This window comes from Leopardus geoffroyi, chromosome E1 (assembly GCF_018350155.1).
Source record: "Leopardus geoffroyi isolate Oge1 chromosome E1, O.geoffroyi_Oge1_pat1.0, whole genome shotgun sequence".
Taxonomy (NCBI): domain Eukaryota; kingdom Metazoa; phylum Chordata; class Mammalia; order Carnivora; family Felidae; genus Leopardus; species Leopardus geoffroyi.
The window spans coordinates 54,550,631-54,570,769 of NC_059330.1; the positions used below are offsets into that span (position 1 = coordinate 54,550,631).

The window sequence follows — 20,139 nt, forward strand, 5'->3', positions numbered from 1 at the left end:
TGTCCTTCATGCCACAGAATCGTACATTTTTAAATGGTTAAAATGGGGGGGGGGCGCCTGGGTGGCTCAGTCGGTTAAGCATCCAACTTCGGTTCAGGTCATGATCTCACAGCTCGTGAGTTCAAGCCCCGTGTCGGGCTCTGTGCTGACAGCTCAGAGCCTGGAGCCCGCTTGGGATTCTGTGTCTCCCTCTCTCTCTGCCCCTCCTCTGCTCATGCTCTGTCTCTCTTTGTCTCAAAAATAAATAAACATTAAAAATTTTTTTTAATGGTTAAAATGGGAGATTTTATATTGTATGTCTTTTACCACAATCTTTTATTTTATTTTTTTTTAAATTTTTTTTAACGTTTATTTATTTTTGAGATAGAGAGAGAGACAGAGCATGAACAGGGGAGGAGCAGAAAGAGAGGGAAACACAGAATCCGAAGCAGGCTCCAGGCTCTGAGCTGTCAGCACAGAGCCCGACCCGGGGCTTGAACTCATGGACCGCGAGGTCATGACCTGAGCCGAAGTCGGACGCTTAACCGACTGAGCCACCCAGGAGCCCCTACCACAATCTTTTAAATGGGGGAACAAATGGAAAGGAAGCAAAGTGGCAAGTTTAAGGGGTAAAAGTCCATCTGCACATTCCATCCTCCCTACTACCGAGAACGGGCAAACTAATCGCCAACTTTTAATCATTCCTGTGTTTAGAAGCCTATGACATTGCAAATGGTAAGGCAGAGCAGGACCAGTCACTTCTTTTTCTTTGGGATCGCACAGAATGGACGGCGGGGGGGTGGGAGGGGGCTCCTCTGGTGCATTAGGGTTTCGATAAAGTCAGAACTGGATTTTCCACGGCCAGAGGCATCAGCTTTGAAGCTGCTAGCTCCATAGGGTGGCACTTCCGTGGCTACCCGGGACCCCCCCCCCCGCCCCGAGGACCACAAAGTTCCTTGCCGGAACCTGAAAGTGGCTTTGGCCAGGGGCACCTCGCTGATCCCTCCCTGTGTGCTCAGGGCCCATGAGCAGGCAGCCCCAGGATCCTGGTTTGCGGACATGGCCTAATGTTTACACCCGGGGCAGGCAGATATCTTCTCACCTGGGGCCTTGTGTAGGTCAACACAGAGCGGTTTGAGATGGAGTCCCGGGGGATTAACCACGTGGAGGGGGGCTGGCCCAAGGATGTGAACCCCCTGGAGCTGGAGCAGACGATCCGGTTCCGGAAGAAGGTGGAGAAGGACGAGAACTACATCAACGCCATCACGCAGCTTGGCTCGGTAAGGCTTCCATCACTGCGGTGCCCCACCTGCCTGGCCCCGGGCTCCGCTCCTGCCGCTACGCGGACGAACATCGCTAGGTACCTTAAGGAACCTTCTGTCTGGGAGCAGGCAGACCCGTCCACAACAACAGACCAAAGGGGAAGATGGGAAGGTACCAGGGCTGAACAGGCTTGAGGAGGAGTCTGACAGGTGCTCCCCTTGAGCAAGAAGGACTCCAAAGAACCCCACCCAGGAGCTGCGTGCCGGCAGGGATCATTCATTCATTCGGCACATTTGGACTGAGCCTGTAGTCTCTGCCAGGCACAGGAGAGATGGCAAAAAATAAAATTCACATGCACCCTGCCCCAAAGAGTTTATCATAATCCATTGGAGGTCAGAGACAAATACAGAGATATCACCGTGTAATGTAGAAAGACACACTATGAGGGATGACTCTTGCCATTTTGCTCCGTAAAGAGGGAGATTCAATTTCCCGCTGAAGGGATCAGGGAAGGCTTTCTGGAAGAGGAGACACCTGAGCTTGAGGTTTTTCCTTGGTGGACATTTGGAAAAATGGAGAGGGCCTTCTGGGTGGCGGAAGCAGAAGATTGGTGCTGTATGTGGGGCGATTACCAGTTCTGTGCGACTGGAGGCGTGTTTCTTCACCTTTTTTTCATTGTTGTCCCCCAACGAGTCTTTTCATGTTTTTCCTAATTGCCTCCCCCATGAAATCTTAATACCATTGGCATATCTCTTTATGTACTATATGTATATCTGTGCTTTATGCATGAAAAGTAATATTTCACCCTCCAAGACCAATTTTCCCTTGGAAGCAAGGCTGCCCCCACTGAAAATGCAACGGGCTGGAAGGTTGGGAAAGACCGTTAGATATTTCTTGCCATCTCAGCCTGGTCAGGCTGCAGGTACCTCTCTTTTCTGCTAAGAACTCCTGATGTTTTCTCCTCAGATCATGGAGCACTGCATCAAGCAGAATAATGCCATTGACATCTACCAGGAGTATTTTGATGACGAGGATGCGGTGGAGGTGACAGATGAGGCCCCTTCAGCTAAAACCATCAATGTTTTAAGGTACCTCCCTAGCTAGGCAGGTGTCGGGACGCTCTCTGCCACCCCTGTGGCTGTGTGCTTCCCAAGGTCACTCTTTGCCGATCACTCCATGCCGTGGGTGCAATGTCCTCTGTGCTCTGAGCTTTGTAGGGAGCAGAGCAACAGAGCACCCAGCAACCAACTGGTCCCCACCCTGGGGGCGGGTCTGGTTGATGGAAAGAGAGGACAGAGTCCAGGGAAAGACTAAGCGAATTTGCAAAGCCGTGTGCAAGCCGGGTTGAGTCACGCAGGGCACAATGAGTCCAAAGTATGGACCATCAGTGACCCAGCAGCACTGTGGGCACACAGGACCCTCATCCCACACTCATGGGAGTGTACCTGGTGATGACCTCCAAGGACAAAAGCTTGACAACAGGACTTGATCCCACAGATACACGTGTGTGAAGTCACCGTGTGTGTGGACGCTCACTGCAGCAGAAGGCACTCTAGCCAGAGGCTGGAACCAAGCTAAGTCCATTGGTAGGGGAGTGCTTCTAGCAATTCTGGCACGCCTACCCGGGGGATAGCACGCACATGTCAGGATGAAGGAGGCAGCATGCTGGGGAGTGTTTCCAAGATTTACTTTGTGAAGCAAAACAAGCAAGGTGCAGAACAGCATGTAGCATAGCACTATTTTTTTGTTTTTGTTTAAAATACATTTATATACCTGTGATTTTGGAAGGAACTAGTCTCAAATGCCAACTCTGGGGGGATTCCTTTTGCTACCATGGCTCACTGAGGGTCCTGGGAAGTGCTTGACCCAGTCCCAGCACAACTAGGAAGGACGCTTTTGTGATCCAGGGCTGAGTTGTGGTGTGCAGAGTAGGAGCAAGCCCTTCTGGGAGAGGGGTCAGGTGGGAGGGGCGAGGGCTGTCCTCCCTGCTGCCCCAGCCCTACTGGGGTCTGACCTCACATATGGATACCTTAGCAGGATGACGGATTAGAAATCGTCTCACAGGGGTGCCTGGGTGGCTCGGTCGGTTAAGCGTCCGACTCTTGATTTCAGCTCAGGTTATGACCTCATGGTGGTGAGATCTGGCCCAACGTTGGGCTCTGTGCTGAGCCTGGAGCCTGCTTGGGATTCTCTCTCCCCCTCTCTCTGCCCCTCCCCTGCGTGTGTGCATGTTCTCTGTCAAAACAAATAAACACTTAAAAAAGAAAAAAGAAATTATCCCATTCAACCTGTATGTTTGACAGATGAGGGGACTGACTTCAGGGAGGGGCGGGTGCCCAGGGCACACGGGAGGGGGAAGGGGTGACCCAACCAGGGATGGAACTAAGGTCTCCTGGATCCCAGCCTTCTAACCGTGCTCCTGGGGAGGAGTGAAGTGGAGAAACCATAGGGCAAGAAGGGTATCTTGCTTTCCACTTTCCTTCATCCCTTCTGATTACTTCATGGGCAAAGTCTCAGTTTGGGCCATTAAGTGCTTAATTCTTTTTTTTTTTTTTTCTTTTTTTTTTTTTATTAAAAAAATTTTTTTTTCAACGTTTATTTATTTTTGGGACAGAGAGAGACAGAGCATGAACGGGGGAGGGGCAGAGAGAGAGGGAGACACAGAATCGGAAACAGGCTCCAGGCTCTGAGCCATCAGCCCAGAGCCCGACGCGGGGCTCGAACTCACGGACCGCGAGATCGTGACCTGGCTGAAGTCGGACGCTTAACCGACTGCGCCACCCAGGCGCCCCAGTGCTTAATTCTTTTTTACTTCTTGCTCATTCTCCTTCCTCCCCTCTTTTTTTGAAGTAAGAGTTGATGTTTCAGAGCAGTTTTAGGCCCACAGCGAAACTGATCAGAAAGTACAGAGAGTTCCTCCACGCCCCCTCCGCCCCGAGCCCACACAGCCTTCCTGACCATCCACAAACACCCTGCCCCAGGGTGGGGCCTTTGTCACCGTCAGGAACCAGCATTCTGGTACTTAGTACCATAACTTGGTTAGTTTATAATCAACAGAAGCTTACTTCTCACAGTTCTGGAGGCTGGAAGTCCCAGATCAAGGTGGTTGGGTTCTGTGTCTGGTGAAGACCAACTTCCTGGTTTATAGGCGGCCATTTTTTCACTGCCGGAAGTCACATGGCGGAAGAGGTGAGAGGGCTCTCTGGAGCCCCTTTATCGAGGACTAATCACTTCCCACAGCCACCCCCTTAACACCATCACATTGGACATTAGGTTTCAACATATGAATCTGGGGGACACAACAGTCAACCTGTGGCACCCCAAAGTCCATTGTTTCCATTAGGGCTCACTCTTTGCGTTGCATACTCTGTGGGGTGTTTTTTTTTTTAATTTTTTCAATATTTGTTTATTTTTGAGACAGAGAGAGAAACAGGGCACAGCTGGGGAGGGACAGAGAGAGAGGGAGACATAGAATCTGAAGCAGGCTCCGTGCTGTCAACCCAGGGCCGACGCGGGGCTCGAACCCACGAACTGTGAGATCATGACCTGAGCCAAAGTCGAACGCTTAACCGACTGAGCCACTCAGGCGCCCCACTCAGTGGGTTTTGCATCATATAGAATAGTTTCACTGCCCTAAAATCCCACGTTCCTTTTAGTCATCCCTCCCTACCCCCAAGCCCTTGGCTAACGCTTGATCTTTTTACTGTCTCCATGGTTTTGCCTTTTCCAGAATGTCACATAGTTGGAATCATACAGTATGTAGCCTTTTACCGACTGGTCGCCTTCACTTAGTGACGTGCATTATGTTTCCACTGTGTCTTTTCATGGCTTGATAGCTCGTTTCTTTTTAATGCTGAATAATATTCCCCTGTCTGGATGGACCACAGCTTATCTATCCTTCCACCTCCTGAAAGATGTCTTGGTTGGTTCCAAGTCTGGGCAGCTATGAACAAAGCTGCTGGAAACATTCACCTGCAATGTTTTGTTAGACAAAAGTTTCCAACTCTTTTGGGCAAATACCAAGGAGGAGGATTGCTGGATTCTCCTCTTCCCCTTTCGTTGTAATAGCAATGGGAAATCAGGCTTCAGGCTCAAAACTTTTAGCAAGTGGAAATATTGGACTGGAATTTGATATTTTGTTCCCACTGGTTTAGTTTTTATTATTACCTTCTATTTATGGCTGGTGAGATCCGGGTTTGGATTAAGGGCTCTTCTAAACTTTGTTCTTAAAAATAAATTTCTCCGAGTGAATGTGATTGCTTAAATACATTTGAATTTTTTAGACATATAACTGAGTAAATAAGAGGTGTGGGGAGCCTTCCATGCCAGTGTTCTGCCCTCTCCTGTAAAGGGATCCCCAGGAAATCAAGCGGTCAGCCACGCACCTCTCCTGGCACCCTGATGGCAACAGAAAGTTGGCAGTGGCATATTCTTGCTTGAATTTTCAACGTGCGCCCAAGGGCATGAGCCATGAATCGTACATCTGGGACCTGGGTGAGAAGCGGAAGGGTCCGGGGGTCCAGGAAAACTGAGGGGGCAGGGCAGAGGCTAGCAAAGCACAAGAGTGGAAGGTAGAAGCCACAGGCAGGGGACTCTCACAGGGCCGGTCCCTTCTAGGGAGGGACCAGGGACCCCAGGAAGCTGCCCATCCCTTCCTTGTCTGGGTTCAGGAGCAGCCAAACCAGAGCCATATCAGAAGCAGGAAACTCCCTTCATTTCCAGATCCTTGATCAGGGCATTCAAGACCAAACCCCATGGAATCCCAATCCCAGACTCCACAGACTCAGATGGAGTCCCCAGCGGACTGAGAAGGGGACTCACCTCTGTTCCACTTTCCTGGCATTGGTCCTTAATTCATGGCCAGTAGGGGCAATATGTCCACTTGGGAGCAGGGACCGTTGTTGACAGAAGCACTCACTCTAAGGGCACGAGCCTTGTCAGGTGGCCAGCGATGGTGGACGATACACTGTAGGACATCCCGTCACCGTGGCCATTGTGAAAATAAACGTTAGCCGTTATTAGTAGGTGTGAGTGCCAAGCTCAGAACTGAGCACATTATGCTTTTGAACAGCTCTAGGGGGCAAGGGGGGTGGACTCCTTCATTAGCCCCACTATACAGACAAAGAAACTGGTTTGGAGAAGTCAGGGAGAGTTGGATTTATGGAAAAACCTTGGGGTCAAAACCCGGTTTCCTACCGAATCTCCAAAACGGGTGTGCGTGCACACGCACACACACACACGCTGCTGATTACCAAAAATAAAACCACTAAAAGAGCCCCTAGGGCCAAGAGTGCCAGATTCTGGCCCCCAGGACCTAGAGGTTGCAGCCTGGAGAAAGACAGGAGGGACTTCCAGACATCCCCCTACCATCACCCATCTCAGGAAGGGTTAAACTGTTTGACCCCGTTCTTTTCTTTCCAGACTTGGAGGGATCAGTTTGTTTGTTTGTTTCATAGAAAATCCCAACAAGCCTGAAATCGTCCTGAAGCCATCGTCTCCTCTTGTCACCTTGGAGTACAACCCCAAAGATTCCCACGTGCTTCTGGGAGGCTGCTACAACGGGCAGCTGGGTAAGGAGGGACCCAGGTGCTTAACCGGGAGCAAGCCCAGCCCCCCGCTGCTGTCTGCCAGGGCCCAAGTACCTGGCCGGGCTTCCCAGGGAGCACAGAGTGAGGTGGGGACTTCCCACAGAGGATGAACTCCAGACATCCGGGTAGTCAGGCTTTGCTGATAGCTCAGCAGTGTCTCCAATTGTAACAGTTCAAGTAAGTCTAAGACCAGTTCAGAATAACAAGTTTTAAGAAAACTACAGGTCAAGGGACACCTGGGTGGCTCAGTCGGTTAAGGGTCCGACTTCAGCTCAGGTCATGATCTCGCAGTTTGTGATTTCAAGCCCCGCATCGGGCTCTGTGCTGACAGTTCGGAGCCTGGAGCCTGCTTCCGATTCTGTGTCTCCCTCGCTCTCTGCCCCTCCCCCACTCATGCTCTGTCTTTGTCTCTCTCAAAAATAAACATTAAAAAATTTTTTAAAAAATAAAGAGATCCTGATGTAATAAGAAAAGAATTAAAAAAAACACACAATGATTTAAAGTCTTTGTCTAGTAAGTCCAACAGCTGGGCTCCCTTGGGGACAGTCTCTATTCATTGCCTTTTTTCCTGTGTATAGGCCACACTTTCTCATTTCGTTATATATCTTGTAACTTTTTTGTTGAAAATTTCTCTCTTTACACAATATAAAGTGACAGTTTTGGAAATCAGGTACTTGTACCACTGGAGGCTTTGTGTTCGTTGCTATTTGCTGCTGTTTGTTTCTTCAGTGAATTGTCTGATCTAATTCTGTGAAGTCTGCACTCTATCACGTGTGCCCGCCATGCTCTCTGCTTGGTTAGCTTAGTGGCGGGACAGAGATTTCCTCAAGCACCTGTAGGCAACCAGTGTTTGCCGAGAGCCTCTGTGTGCTTGTTTGAGCATGGCCGCGACACTCCGCGGGGCAGCTGCCGGCCCCACCCGCGCCTCTGCACAAAGCCTCAGGGTCAGCAGAGGCGACAGCTTAGGGCCTCCTCAGTTCTTTCCTGAGCGAGTGCACAGCTCTGGGCATGCACACAGCCCTACCCGGGCATGTGGCCTTCCAGATCTCCAGGCAAATGGTGGAGCTTTTCAAAGCCCCAGTGGACATCCCAATGGACACCTTGTTCTCCAAGCCTGTCCTTTTTTTTTTTTTTTTTTTTTTTTTTAGTTTACTTATTTGTTTTGAAAGAGAGAGAGTGAGTACAGGGGAGGGGCAGAGAGAGAGGGAGAATCCCAAGCAGGCTCCACATTGCCAGTACAGAGCTTGACACAGGGCTCAAACCCACGAACTGTGAGATCATGACCTGAGCTGAAGCTAAGAGTCAGACGCTCAACCAACCAGCCACCCAGGTGCCCCTCCGGGCTTGCCTTTTAAGCCTTTTGGATAGTCTGCTGTTACCTACCACTTCAGGAAACTGCAAAGTTAATCAGTTGCCTATAATTATCATTATTTTTAACAGTTGCCTCTTTTTTTCCCACGGAGCAAGCTCTAAGTCAGGTTAAATACAGATAACTTGCAGGGGGTGGGGAGGGACATGGTCATCCAGGGATCCACCGGACAGTTCATATAGTCACCGTTCTTTGGTTGGAAAACTGTGAATGAACTTCAGCTGGATTACCCCTCCTGCTGCTGTGAGGCAGCCGGTTTTCACCGGGAAGGCAGAATGTTATTTTTCAAGGCTACCATGGGACTCAGAGAGTATGGGGTCTTAACTAGGGCAAGTTAAAAACGCCACAAAACTCAGTGTCCTTACCGACGTTCGGCTGGTTCTCCTGAACAAGCATTCTCTGGATGGCTGCAAGCCTTTGACTAAGTTGTCCTGAAAAAGTTGACTCACTTTGTTGCCCGTTTTCTCATTGCTTTTATGGAGAAAATTTTCAGAGGTCCTTGCTTGGCTCATTTTGCTGATGGAACACCTAGAAAACTGGGATTTGGATCCTTAGGGAGCTTGGAAGGAAACTGCCCCCATGGGCCCTGTCTGCCTGCCTGCCACATTGGCCCCCAAGCAGTGGACGTTCAGCCTGACTGCATCCCAGGCCTGACTTGACCTTGGGCATGAAAAGAGCCCCCTCCCGTCTTACCCTCACATGTTGTTTTATTTACCCTTCTTCCTCCCAGAGTAGGAGCTGGATGGCTGGGAAACTTCTTAGACACTCTTCTGAGGCCTCTGACCCCCCTCTCAGACCTGCCACCTCCTCCCTGGGAATAGATGTGGGCTCCCACACATCTCCCTGCCAAATTACCTGGGTGCCAGGGCTCTAGAAGACTGGAGCCGAGCCACTGTGCCATGATTTATTCAGGAGGCTTGCCTTGCTCATTATTCATAACCCCTTTCAGGGTTCTTCATGCCAGCTCAGAGCAGCAGGGGCTCCGGGGCTGTGCCACCTTTGAGAGGGGCTGCCAGGGGGCCCACCCCCAAGCGCTGCTCTGTCCCTAGCCGAGCAAACTTGGCCAAGAAAGCTCATCTCTGGGCCAGTCCTGTCCAGGGGCAAAGGTCTCGGACTTGGAGTCCATAAATCAGAACTTATGGATTGAGTTATTTTGTTGCTCTCTTACAAAACTAGCTTCTCCGGGGTGCCTGGGTGGCTCAGTTGGTTAAGCATCCAACTCTTGATTTTGGCTCAGGTCATGATCTCACAGTTGTGAGTTTGAGCCCTGCATCGGGCTCTGCACTGACAGTGCAGAGCCTGCTTGGGATTCTTTCTCCCCATCTCTGTCTGCTCCTCCCCTGCTCTCTGTCTCACTCCCCGCCCCCAAATAAAAAATCTGCCGGGACAAAAACGAGAGAAGCTTCAAGGCTTTCTTGGTAAAGCAGAAGAGGTGAAGCCCTTGTAACAGATCTGAATAAAGGGTCTGTGATCTGCATTCCCATCCAGGGCAGCCAAAGTGCAGAGGGTAAAAGGGAGTTTATGTAGCAGAAGAGATTTGCTGCAGTGTTTTTACCTTTTACTTTTTACTTTCAGGAACCTTTCTTTGGGGGTGGAGACACTCTTCTCTCTGGCCGCCCCCCCCCCAACTGCCATCCCAGGCTCCTCCTCAGTCCGTGATCCTTCTCACTCCTTCCAAGAAGCTCTCCCTGACCACCCCCACGTGTTCCCCACCAGGAAAATCACAGCAGGTCCCCCTTCCTGCCTCTCAGGGACAGGGATGGTCTTATTTCCAGTGGCTTCCCGAGGTAGTGTGGTGCTCAACACATGGTAGGAACTCAATGGAATGAGTGAAGCTTGCACTCTGGGAGTCTTTCCATAGAGATTGTGTGGGAACTTCAGGGGTTGGGAGGAAACTCAGGCAGGTTAGGACCGAGCCCTGCTTCTGAAAAAAAAAAAAAAAGAAAACAAAAAAAAAACTACATACCTGCCAAACCAAGAGAAGCAGCATCCCTCCATCCCCTGCTTCCTGCGCAGAGGAAGAAGCCTGGGCTTCCGTTCACCTTGCCCTCACTCTTCTCCCTGCCAGCCTGTTGGGACACCCGGAAGGGCAGCCTGGTGGCGGAGCTGTCCACTATTGAGTTCAGCCATCGAGACCCCGTGTATGGCAGCATCTGGCTACAGTCGAAGACGGGCACTGAGTGCTTCTCAGCATCCACGGACGGGCAGGTAGCCAGCCGGCCACAGTGTGGGGAGCAGTGACACTTCCCCAGTTCCCCTCCAGAAGCCCCTGGGGGATCGTTTCCTTTTGCATTTTACTTTCAAATTGAAGAGTAGGTAATACATGCACATGGAACAAAGTCCAGAAGGCAAAAAGGGCAGACGGGGAAACACCTTCCTCCCACCTCTGCCCACAAACCTCCCGGCCCCCCTCCCTGTAGGCACCCACCTTCATCTGTTTCTCATGGCCGCCTTCAGGGGCTGCCGCTGGAGACAGGAGCAAATACATCTGTCTTCCTCACTCTTTCTGCACACCTCGTGCATTGGTCTGCATTTGACGTTTTTCATTTAGTGTATCTTGAAGATGATGTCATATTTCACAGAGCACTGCCTCGTGCCTGTTAGGAACTGCATTAGGTATGCCAAAATTTATTTCAGTGGATTTTAATGTCATGATTGTGTAGCAGAGTGTGTTTGTATCTAAGTTTTTGCACACATGTGAAGATACATCTCCAATGTACAGTGGGACTTCTTGATCAAAGCATATGGGCATTTATAATGTTTCTATATATTACCATATTGTGGGAGGCTTTAAGAATTCAGATTCCAGGGGGCACCTGGGTGGCTGTCTGTTAAGCATCTGACTCTTGATTTTGGCTCAGGTCACAATCTCACGGTTCATGGGGTCGAGCCCCTGCATCTGACTCCACTATGACAATGTGGAACCTGCTTGAGATTCTCTCTCTCCCTCTCTCTGTGCCCCTCCCCCACTCCCCCACTCTCTCCCTCTTTCAAAATAAGTAAATTAAAAAAAAAAAAAAAAAGATTTCAGATTCCAGAGCCCACGTCTGGCAATTTTGAGGCAGTAGGTCTGGGGTGAGGCCCCAGCATCTGGATTTTATGAAGCTTGCCCGTGACCCTGATGAGCGGCCAGGTTTGGGACTGTGGGGCCAGAGCAGTGGTTCTCCAAGTGTGTTTGTCCTACGGATCGCTGGTCATCTCTAACACACACCCCTTTGGCCCCAGTGATTGGCCCCAGGAAGGTAGGGAAGGCAAAAGCTAGGAGAATCACGGGACTTCCGGCCTCAAAGTTGCCCCGCCCTCCCACTAGGTCATGTGGTGGGATATCCGAAAGATGAGCGAACCCACCGAGGTGGTGATCCTGGACATTGCCAGAAAGGAGCAGCTGGAGAATGCCTTGGGGGCTATCTCCCTGGAGTTCGAGTCTACTTTGGTGAGTGTTCCCGGCTCTCCCTTCCCCGACTTCCAATGCTGGGGCAGCCAGAGCCGGGTGGAGCCAGCGTCTACCACGCGCACCCAACAGCGGCATGGAGCGCCCTCCCTCCTGTGGTCGTCGGGCTTGTGTGTGGTCTTTCCAGGAACTTTCCAGCAGGGGGCAGCAGAGCTTCTCAAGGAAGGAAGCCAGTCCTCATTCACACAAAGTCACTGCTTGGGTAGCAGCTGTGCTGAACAGAAGGCAAGCTTTCGCAGAGGACAGGATTCCAGAAGGGCCCCATTCTGTAGGAAGAGCCCCGCCCAGGACCAACATGGAGAGCCCAGGCCCTGCCCCTGCCTAGTGTGGGTCGCTTCACAGTCTGAGGGGAAGGAAGAGGTGTTGGAGAGGGAAATGAGGTCAGAGGAGGCTCCTTGGAAAACCAGAGCACAGGCACAATTAGAGCATCTAGCAATGGGAAGGAATGGTAAAGAAAGATCAAAGTTGAGCAGTAACATGAAAGTGTCAAAGGACGGAAGCTTCTAGAAGCAGCAAATGAGGATTCCCACCAAAGCAAGAAAACAACTTTCCCAGATAACTCTTGGCTTGGGCTTGTTCCTGGCTTATGTGTCACCGAAGCCGAGGTCTGGCTCCCCCTTGGGATCATCTCTTGTTTGTTTTCAGGTCATGTGACACAATTCCCAGGCTCTTGGGAGCTGGAGATGCTCTGGCCTCACCCCTGCCCTAGGAGCCCTCACCCAAGGCTGGGGGAGGAACGCTGGGGAAGTCAGGTGGAAGACAATTTAACTGACCCCCAACGCTGGGCATGACAGTCAGTGTGGGGCGGATGCAGAAAAGCATTCTGTCCTGAAATCAGGGACTTCTAGAGCAAGTGCCTGATGTAATGACAATACCACCAGTAGTCCCCCAGCTCTCCCATGCCTGTCACTGAGCACACTCTGTGTGCTGGACACTTGTAACTCCCTCCAGTGATGAGCTTGCGTAATCGCCCACGACCATCTTGTACCATAATGTTATTGTCCCTCCTTTCCAGACAAACAAATGAGCCTTAGTGTGGTAAGTCATACGCTCTAGGACACGGTGCAACTGGGGCTCAAACCCAGGGCTCTGACTCAAGGTCCAGGCTCACCACTCCAACCCCACCAAGAAGTCCAAGGGTGGAGGCATGGCAGGCCATCTGGATCTGGGTACTTCTCTCCATCACTAGCTTGCAGGAGCCTTGCGTTTTACTTCATTACTTGCTTTTCTGGGCCTTTCGAGCTGTGTCTCTTCACATTCCATTTCTCCTCTCCCGGCCCCTCTACTTTCCATCTCTACTCTTCTGGTATTCATCCTCCCGTGACTGGTTTATTTCATTGAGCATCATGTCCTCAAGGTTCACCCACATTGTTGTGTGTGTCCGAATGTTCTTCCTGTTTAAAGCCGTGAATTTCCTTCCTTTTTATTCCACTGTAGGTATAGACCACATTTTGTCAATCCATCCATGTCACTTGGGTTGGGACACTCGAGTTGCTTTTTACCTCTTAGCTGCTGTGAATAAAGGTGGGATGAATATGGGTATACAGTATAGCCCAGTTTCTCAGGAAGTAACTGAAGGCTGGGGGAGGGGACTTTTTAGACTCCTGTTTTACATTATTCATTCAATCATTCACGTTTTCCATAAACAGACATTCGGGGTCTTTATGGCAAAATGCCTAGTGGACACAATGATGCTACCTGAAGAGGTATGTATCACGTAGCTGCTGATGAGTTTCTCCAAGGTCTAGAAGAGTCGAGAGGGCTTCATTAAACATGGCGCCCTTGAGCAGGTTCTAACAGAGGATGGGGCCTGATGAAGCCAGGAAGGGCAAGGCCAGCTCCTTAGGAGGGGCTGGGCAACAGCCTGAGCATAAGCTTACATGAAGGTCCCTTCCAGCACCTTTAGACGCATCCAATCTGACTCCAGAAGGCTGCTAACCATGACAATAAACCCTGAGTTGATGTTTCATGGAACCTTTCACTCCTGTGTCACCCCTTCCACAGCCAACCAAGTTCATGGTGGGCACCGAGCAGGGCATTGTCATCTCCTGCAACCGCAAGGCCAAAACGTCAGCCGAGAAGATCGTGTGCACCTTCTCAGGCCACCATGGCCCCATCTATGCCCTCCAGAGAAATCCATTCTACCCTAAGAACTTCCTGACTGTCGGCGACTGGACCGCCCGCATCTGGTCAGAAGACAGCCGGGAGTCGTCCATCATGTGGACCAAGTAAGAGGGAGGTTGGGGCTGGAGGGGAATGTAGGAGGGTGGGAGGGACAGAGGGAGCCAGCCCAGGAGTGCCTTGAGCCTCTACGTGTCCACCCAGAACACCCCTCCATGCACACCTGAGCCTAATCCAGCCACTTCATAAAGGAATGTGCTTCAAACAGCCTGTGTTAGTCATAATAACAGCCTTGGGTGTTTTCATGACCCTCAAGCCCACCCTACAAGTAGGTAGCATTAATCCTCTTGTCCCTCATTGTGTGTGTTAGGGGACAGAGCCATGGGGAGGCAAAGCCACTTGCTTCTGTTCTCCCGGCTGGTAAGGAGTTGAGGTGGGGTTTGAACCCAGGAAGCTTGGACTGAGAATCTGGGCACCTCATCAGGACAGCTTGGTGGGTCTCCCCTCATGCAAGGCTGGGCACATAGGAGCAGAGAGGGACACAGCTGTGAGCGCTGTAGTTGGATCGGAGAAGCTTGTGGGCTTTCCCAGTCTGCCCAGAGGAGAGGCCAAGGGGGGGGGGCATGAGATTGAGCCCCTCAGGGTGGTCTCACTGCCCCTGGGTGAGCCAGGGTGTGCCACATGCACAGAGATGCTGCAATGCAGGCAGAGCCAAGAGACCAGAGCAGAGGCATCAGGTGGGGGGACTGGTGCCCTCTCAGCCTTCCTGTGTGTCAATCTGGGGTTCCTTTCTAGCTCACGCTGTCACAGACTCTGCAGTGCTGGTCTCGCTGTGGACCCTAACGAGCATGTTCTATTCTAGTGGCTCCCCAATCTGGTTGCATCAAGATCTCCTGGGAAGATTTATTAAAAAAAAAAAAAAAAAAAATATATATATATATATATATATGCACACACATACATATTCAACCCTTTTGTTGAGGTGTCATTGACACAGAAAAGGCAGTACATCTTTAATGCCTACAGCTCTGTGAGTTTGGGGCTAAGTTACACCTGTGAAACCATCACCACCATCAAAGCCATAAACATATCCATCACCTCTCTCCCACCTCCTTGTGGTGGGGGGGTGGGCAGGGGTCCCTTCACTTGAGATCTACTCTCTTAGCAAATTTTACTATTTGGTCTAGTATCGTTAGCTAGAGGCACTATGTTGCATGCTAGATCTCCAGAACTGACCTATGTTGCATAAATGAAAGTTTGTACCCTTCGACCATCACCTTCCCGTTTCCCCCCCCTCGCCCCCGCCCCAGCCCCTGGCAACCACTGTTCCAGTCTCTGCTGCTGTGAGTTTGACTTTGTTTTTAGATTCCGCATATACGTGAGATCACGCAGGCTTTCTGTGTCTGGCTTACTTCGCTTAGCAGAATGTCCTCCAGGTCCATCCACATTGTTGCAAATGAAAGGATTTCCTTTTTTAAGGCTGAATAATATTTCGTTGAATATATACCCCATTTGCTTTATTTGCTCATCTGCTGATGGACGTTTAGGTTGTTTCCATATCTTGGCTGTCGTCAATAATGCTGCGGTGTGCATGAGGGTGCAGATATCTCTTTGAGATTCTGGTTTTAGTTCCTCTGGATAAAGACCCAGAAATGCCATGACTGGACCAGATGGTAGTTCTAGTTGTAATTTTTTGAGGATCCTCCTTACTGTTTCCCACAGTGGCTGCACCAGCTTACAATCCCACCAACTGCACAATGGCTCTCTTTTCTCCACATCCTCGCCAACATTTATTATCTTTTGTCTTTTTTTTTTAATTTTTTTTTTTAACATTTATTTATTTTTGAGACAGAGAGAGACAGAGCATGAACGGGGGAGAGTCAGAGAGAGGGAGACACAGAATCCGAAACAGGCTCCAGGCTCTGAGCTGTCAGCACAGAGCCCGACGCGGGGCTCGAACCCACGGACCGTGAGATCATGACCTGAGCCGAAGTCGGCCGCTTAACCGACTGAGCCACCCAGGCGCCCCATCTTTTGTCTTTTTAAGAATAGCCGCTCTAGGGGCACCTGGGTGGCTGAGTTGGTTGAGCCTCCTACTTTGGCTCGGGTCATGATCTCAATGGTTCTTGAGTTCGAGCCCCATGTCTGGCTCTCTGCTGTCAGAGCCTGCTTCAGATTCTCTGTCTCCTTCTGTCTTCTTTACCCCCGCTTGCACTCTCTTTCTCTCTCTCAAAAATAAAATCAACATAAAAAAAAAAAAAAGAATAGCCACTCTAACAGGGGTGAGGAGCTATCTCCTTGGGTTCTTGATTTGCGTTTCCCTGACGATGAGTGATGTTGAGCACTTTTTCATGTACCTGTTGGTCATTGGTAGGTTTTCTTTGGAGAAACACCTGTTCAAGTCCATTGCCCATTTTTAAAAAAAATTTTAATGCCTATTTCTTTTTGAGAGAGCAACAGTGTGAGCCAGGGAGGGTCGGAGAGAGAGAGAAAGGGAGCCACAAAATCCGAAACAGGCTCCGGGCTCTGAACTGTCAGCACAGATTTTTTTTTTAATTAAAAAAATTTTTTTTTAATGTTTTTTATTTATTTTTGAGACAGAGAGAGACAGAGCATGAACAGGGGAGGGGCAGAGAGAGAGGGAGACACAGAATCCGAAGGAGGCTCCAGGCTCTGAGCCGTCAGCACAGAGCCCGACTCGGGGCTCGAACTCACGAACTGTGAGATCATGACCTGAGCCGAAGTCGGTCGCTTAACCGACTGAGCCACCCAGGCGCCTCTTTAAAAATTTTTTAATCCTTCTTTATTTTTGAGAAAGAGACAGTGTGAGCCAGGGAGGGACAGAGAAAGAGAGGGAGTCGATCACCCATTTTTTAATCGGGTTATTTGTTTTCTCACTATTGAGTTTTTTGGAATGAATTCCTTATACACTTTGTATATCTTGGATATTAACCCTTCATCACACATATGATTTGCAAATATTTTCTCCCATCCCATGGGTTGCTTTTTCTTTTATCTTCTTTTTTTAATTTTTTTGCTTTTTCAGTTTTGACTTTGCCGTGCAGAAGCTTTTGATGTCAATGTACCCCACTTGTTCATTTTTGCTTTTTCTCTTGTGTTTCTGGCATAATGTCTACAAAATGGCCACCAAAACCAAGGTCAAGGAGCTTTTCCCATAAAATTTCCAGGAATTTTATGTTTCGGGTCCTATGTTTAAGTCTTTCATCCATTTCAAGTTGACTTTCGTATATGGTATAAGGGTCCAATTTCATTCCTCACCACAGAAATCTTCGAAAATCTAGATCCCCCACCAAGTAGGAAGTATAACGTTCTTCTAATGTCGATATTAGGAACTTCTAATATTCTTCCTCTGGGCATATTCTTGGGGCATATGCTTCCTTGGGCATATTCTTCCTCTGACTCCTTTCCGTGAGTCCCATTGCTGGGAGACTGGGCCCAGATCCAGGAACATGTGCCTGTCCCCTGGAGTTAGCTGTAGACAAACTCCAGTGGCTCAGCCCCTGGGAAGGACCAGAGCCTTTAAAGTGCATATTATCAGGGCGCCTGGGTGGCTCAGTCGGTTGAGCATCCGACTTCAGCTCAGGTCATGACCTTGTGGTTCGTGAGTTTGAGCCCCGTGTCGGGCTATGTGCTGACAGCCTGGAGCCTGCTTCCAATTCTGTGTCTCACTCCCCCTCCCCCTCTCTCACTCTCTTTCAAAAGTAAATAAACATTAAAGTTTTTGTTTGTTTGTTTGTTTGTTTAAAAAAAATTTTTTTTTCAACGTTTATTCATTTTTGGGACAGAGAGAGACAGAGCATGAACGGGGGAGGGGCAGAGAGAGAGGGAGACACAGAATCGGAAACAGGCTCCAGGCTCTGAGCCATCAGCCCAGAGCCCGACGCGGGGCTCGAACTCACGGACCGCGAGATCGTGACCTGGCTGAAGTCGGACGCTTAACCGACTGCGCCACCCAGGCGCCCCTAAAGTTTTTTTTTTTTTAAATAAAGTGCATACTGCCCACGGCTGGTGGGCGAGGCTGGCATGGCTAGAAGTCAGACACAAGGAAGAACTTCCTGCCCAGCGACGAGACCCTAGAGCCCAGGGGGCCTGGATGAGCAGCGCGGCGGCTCAGCAGCCTCTCTGTGCCTCCCGACCACAGTGGGCCTTGACCGCTGGCACTGGCTCCCCACAGGTACCACATGGCTTACCTCACCGATGGCGCCTGGAGCCCAGTGAGGCCGGCGGTTTTCTTCACCACCAGAATGGACGGGACCCTGGACATCTGGGACTTCGTGTTCAAGCAGTGTGACCCTGCCCTCAGCCTCAAGGTCACGTGTATCCCACTCCCCATGCATCCAGGCCCTTGGGCCCTGGTGGCCCAGCAGAATTACCTGGGGGGAAACTGAGAAAGAAAAGAAAAGCGGAAAGCCTGGCCTCTCCTCCCACCAGACCTATTCCTTCGGCGGCCCCGGCATGGGCTCCTGGCAGCTGACCCTTCCAGCCTGCGCTCAGGTCACATTGGCATAGCTACACCCAAGCCCCGCTGGCGTGGGCCATGGAAGGGCGTGGCGTTTGGGAAGCTGCAGGATGGACGTGGGCTGGACTGAAGGGGTGAGGCGTGGCGGGTGGGGTCAGGTGTGGTGGAAGGGGAGGCCTGAGGGGGGCAAAGGGTCTTGACGGCTGATCTCAGAGCGTGAACTTCTGAACTTCGTCTTGTGAGGCAGGGGAGTCCCCGAGGGTATTCGAGCATGGTAGCCGGGCCAAGCGCCCCTCTCCCCAGGGGCCGGGGACTCCAGACAAGCTGCTTGGCTCCTCTCTCCAACCCAACCGCATCTGCCTGGCCCCCCCAACAGGTGTGCGACGAAGCCCTCTTCTGCCTCCGGGTGCAGGACAACGGATGCTTCATCGCCTGCGGCTCCCAGCTGGGGACGACCACGCTGCTGGAGGTCTCGAATGGGCTGTGCACCCTCCAGAAGAACGAGAAGAACACGGCTTCTTTGGTAAGTGCCCGGCGCTGACCCCAGCCCCGTGGCAGAGCAGGCCAGGCAGAGAGAGAGGAACGCATGGGCCTTTGGGGAGGTGGCGTGGGGTCCCGAAATGAGCACATAAGTGGGGTCAGGAGTGTCTGACTCAGCCCTGGCTTCGCCACTCGGGAGCCAAGCCGGCCTGCTGGGCAAGTCCTGTCACCTCCACAGGCTTCGGCTTTCCCGCTGCCCAAGTGGTTTGACTAGGTCAGTTTGTTTGGTCCCAGAGGTCACATTTGTGGCAGATGAAGGCTTCGCAGATGCCAGTAGAGAAGATGGAGGGAAGGTGGCCACCCTGGGGCAGGAGGCTAAGGGGGCTGGGAGGCTGAGAGCCATCATGACGCCCCCCCACCCACCCCACCCCAGCACTGTGGGCACACCGTGGCACGGAACCCCCCCGGTGCCGAGGCCCTGGGCGAGCCCCCCGGCTCTGCCCAAGGTTGTGGGCCCGCCACCGAGCGGGTGCTCCCCTGGCCCAGGGCCCCACGGTGCACGGCTGTGTGGCTGTTCTGTTCCACGTCTTCTCCGTTCTGGGGACCTCTCAGGACTGGATGACACGGTGGTCTGCTCCTGCCCCCTGATCTCGATGTCCAGCCCTCCTTTCTTGCCGTTAGCGCTGAGAACAGACCCCTGCCTTGTGCTGTGAGTAAAGCAAGAGGGCTAAAGCCGGCCCCGTGCCGGGAGCCGGCCACCGGCTGCCACCCTCTCCCCACGGGCCTCCCTGTCCCCATGTACCCCAGATATTTGAGCGGGAGACCCGGCGGGAGAAGATTCTGGAGGCGAGGCACCGGGAGATGCGGCTGAAGGAGAAAGGCAAGGCGGAGGGCAGGGATGACTCCCTGAGAGAGGAGGAGCCCACCTTCCACCTGGAGGAGCTGGTCACCAAGGCCGAGGATGAGTTCTTCAACATCATCTACTCGGAGCTGAAGAAGAAAGAGACGGAAGCCATGAAGAAGACAAAGCCTGTAGGGTCCCGAACGGGGGCTCGGGTGGCCCGGGTGGGAGCCCTGGCGCCTGGGTTCCGCCTGCTCACTGCCCTCCTGGGTGACCTTGGGCAAGTGGCCTCAGCAGGTGGACCTTAACTTGTCCATCTGGCCAATGGGAGCAATTACTCCCTTCCTCCTGAGAAATCCTGAGTCTCCGCGTGGACTGTAGGCTGCTTGAGGGCAGGGACCATGCTCCACGCTTCTTGTGGCCCTCCTCCCCACCGACACGGCCAGCACTGGGACACACGAGTGGCCACTGCCACAAAGACCCGGGGCTGCGTGAGCTGGCAGCTCAGAGTGAGCCCCGAGGCCCAGGGAGGGGGGTTGGGCTGGGAGGTCCGAGGCACGGAGGCCG

At 51.6% G+C, this 20,139-nt stretch overlaps 1 protein-coding gene across 4 annotated transcripts in view; it reads left to right on the forward strand.

Annotated features, from left to right (window-relative positions):
• Positions 1-20,139, forward strand: part of DNAI2 (dynein axonemal intermediate chain 2) — a 28,765-nt gene that overhangs the window by 6,615 nt on the left and 2,011 nt on the right. For 3 of the 4 annotated variants that reach the window (XM_045490808.1, XM_045490809.1, XM_045490810.1), the window contains exons 3-12: positions 1,098-1,259; positions 2,209-2,330; positions 5,594-5,736; positions 6,699-6,812; positions 10,268-10,407; positions 11,510-11,632; positions 13,655-13,878; positions 17,967-18,102; positions 18,628-18,774; positions 19,539-19,763. In XM_045490808.1, the coding sequence (XP_045346764.1) occupies positions 1,098-1,259; positions 2,209-2,330; positions 5,594-5,736; positions 6,699-6,812; positions 10,268-10,407; positions 11,510-11,632; positions 13,655-13,878; positions 17,967-18,102; positions 18,628-18,774; positions 19,539-19,763 (1,536 nt within the window). The remainder of the gene's footprint in view (positions 1-1,097; positions 1,260-2,208; positions 2,331-5,593; positions 5,737-6,698; positions 6,813-10,267; positions 10,408-11,509; positions 11,633-13,654; positions 13,879-17,966; positions 18,103-18,627; positions 18,775-19,538; positions 19,764-20,139) is intronic. The other variant, XM_045490811.1, reaches the window with a different exon arrangement.